This window comes from Suncus etruscus, chromosome 11 (genome assembly GCF_024139225.1).
Source record: "Suncus etruscus isolate mSunEtr1 chromosome 11, mSunEtr1.pri.cur, whole genome shotgun sequence".
Taxonomy (NCBI): Eukaryota; Metazoa; Chordata; class Mammalia; order Eulipotyphla; family Soricidae; genus Suncus; species Suncus etruscus.
This window is the reverse complement of record NC_064858.1, coordinates 10,391,342-10,393,983: the sequence shown is the minus strand read 5'-3', so window position 1 is coordinate 10,393,983 and position 2,642 is coordinate 10,391,342. Positions and strand designations below refer to the sequence as shown.

At 59.3% G+C, this 2,642-nt stretch overlaps 1 protein-coding gene across 1 annotated transcript; it reads left to right on the top strand.

The window, feature by feature from the left end:
- The first annotated feature begins 248 nt into the window (after positions 1 to 248).
- On the top strand, positions 249 to 2,371 carry TMED3 (transmembrane p24 trafficking protein 3). The gene is made up of 3 exons (XM_049783676.1): positions 249 to 608; positions 1,046 to 1,294; positions 1,850 to 2,371. Exons 1-3 carry the CDS (start codon positions 441 to 443, stop codon positions 2,072 to 2,074), a joined length of 642 nt encoding a protein of 213 aa, XP_049639633.1. The 5' UTR covers positions 249 to 440; the 3' UTR covers positions 2,075 to 2,371.
- The last annotated feature ends 271 nt before the right edge of the window (positions 2,372 to 2,642 follow it).

Below are 2,642 nucleotides of genomic sequence, written 5' to 3'. Positions count from 1 at the left end.
CATAAAGAAGGCCCTAAGGCAATGGTGCAGATGCTGCACATGCGCACTAGGCCTCCCGCCGGAGGAGCCCGAGCCTGCACCTGCGCAGTAGCTTCTATAGTCTTAAAAAAAAAAAAAAAAAAAAAAAAAAAGCGTGCGCCTAAGCATTGGGACCGCTAGGAAGGAACGAGCGCCTGCGCATTGGGTCTCCAGCGGACAGACCGGGCGCCTGCGCACTAGGTTCACCGTCCCGAAAAGAAAAGCGTGAAGCTGAGCACCGGTGTCAACTAGGCGGGGGTTTGGGGAGAGCATGCGCCTGCGCACTGGGTTCACTTTTCCGGCAACTCCGGCGCGTGCGTACTCTGTATTCTGGTGGAGAAGCGTGCGCCTGCGCACTGGGCTGTGTTCGTGCACCTCCCAGGCCCGCGTCTAGCCGAAGCTGCCCCCGTACAGGGGGCGTCATGGGCCATAAGACTTGCGCGTTGCTGTCACTGGTGCTGCTGCTGTTGCTGCTGCTCCGGGCCGAGCGGCTCTGGGCCGCCGAGCTCACCTTCGAGCTGCAGGACAGTGCCAAGCAATGCTTCTTCGAGGACGTGGCACTCGGGGAGCGCTTTTCCCTCGACTACCAGGTGCAACGGCTTGGCCTGAGTACTGGGAATCAGGAGGGGCTGGAGAAATGATGGAACGCCGGCAGGGAGAGAATGGTGGGACCTGGGAGGGGATGGGGAATGATTGGGACCCAGGAGAGACTGGAGAGATGATGTGTCTTGGGAAGTGGGGGTGATGGGGGAGTGATGGGACCTTAGGGTGGAGTGGGTGATAGGACCCCAGAGGGACTGGAGAGGTCCTGGAACCCAGAAGGGGACAGAGAGGGGACCCAAAGGGACTGGAGAGGTGAGCTGAGGGGACCCAGGATGGAAGGAAATTTAATTTCAGGACCTGGTTAGCCAGGGATGGGAACCAGGCCCCCCTGCATCTTGGTGCTGTAGAGTGAAAGGGGTCGTGTCTAGTCTGGAACGGGGTGGGAGCTGCTGGGGGCTCTACAGAGGCCTGTGTTTTGGCTCAGGTGATCGCAGGTGGCCACTACGACGTGGACTGCTCGGTGGAGGACCCCCAGGGGCGCAGCCTGTATCACGGCACCAAGAAGCAGTACGACAGCTTCACACATCGCGCCGAGCTGGCCGGCGTCCACCAGTTCTGCTTCAGCAACGAGTTCTCCACCTTCTCACACAAGACCGTCTACTTCGACTTCCAGGTGGGGGACGAGCCCCCCATCCTCCCGGACATGGGCAGCCGGGTCACTGCTCTCACGCAGGTCAGTGTCACCATGAGCTGGACCTGCCATTGGGTCTCAGCAACGAACAGCCTTGGAGAAGTGGGGGGTGTCATACTGGGAGGTGTGGCCTGGAAGCGCCTGATATCCACTGAGTCCCTCCTGTAGGACAGGAGTGACACTCTGGCTGTTTGTCCTAGAGCATATCTGAGTTTCCAACAGCCACGTCACCTCAAGACCATGTCACCCCAGGAGGGCACACTCCCTGGAGTCTGTGAGCTGCAGCCCTGTCCTGTTCGGCACCCCTCTGAGCTGAGACAGGTGCTGCAGAGGGGGACGCTGACCCCTCTGTTGGCTACCAGAGTGGAGCATTTCAGCTCTGCAGTGCCTTTTTTTTTGTGTGTGGTTTTTTTGGGCCACACCTGGTGACACTCAGGCATTCCTCCTGGCTCTGCACTCATGGGGAACCCTGTTCCAGGGATCAAACCCGGGTCAGTGGCATCCAAGGCAGATGCCCTCCCTGCTGTACTTTTCACAGACTATGCTAGGAGGTCCACTCTCCCATATGACCACTGCTGCTCCTACCTCCTCCCTCAGATGGAGTCGGCCTGTGTCACCATCCATGAGGCACTGAAGTCAATCATCGACTCACAGACGCACTACCGGCTGCGGGAGGCCCAGGACCGAGCGCGGGCCGAAGACCTCAACAGCCGCGTGAGCTCCTGGTCTGTGGGCGAAACAGTAGCACTTCTGCTGGTCAGCCTGGGCCAAGTCCTGCTGCTCAAGAGCTTCTTCACGGACAAGCGGTCCAGCCCTTCCTAGGGCATGAGGGTGGTGGGCAGCTGGGCTGGGTGTCTTCTGTCCTGTGCTGCACAGTCCAGTCAGGCATCAGTCTCCTCTGCGTGGGTGACTGCAGAAGGAGATGCTGAGGTGGCGGCCATCTTGGGGCAGGGACTGCTGCCCGTAATCAGGCCCCCAGGACAGAGGGAGCCTCTGCAGAGGGACCCTCTGCTCTCCCTGCTTCAGCCCGTCCAGAGCAGGCTGGAGCATCCTGGAAAGAACAGATGGTGGTGGTGTCTTACATCGGGAGGGACTCAATAATAAACTGAGGTTGAGCCCTGACTTGGCCTTTCTTCTTGGCTGGAGGGGCTGTAGGCTAGAGAGTTAGAGACACCCGCAAGCTGGAGGTACTGGGGTTGGCACCCAGTGCACAGGGCAGGGCAAGGCAGAACAGTGTCACCAAGCACCTGCTCCTGAACTCAGTCTCTTTGTGCACCAAGCTTGTCTACCTTCAGCTCCTCTCCAGGATGGCCCCAAGTGTTTGGCCGAGACAGAGTATGTGGGCTCATGCATCATGGGGAGAAGAATCTGGGAACCTTCTTCCCAAGGA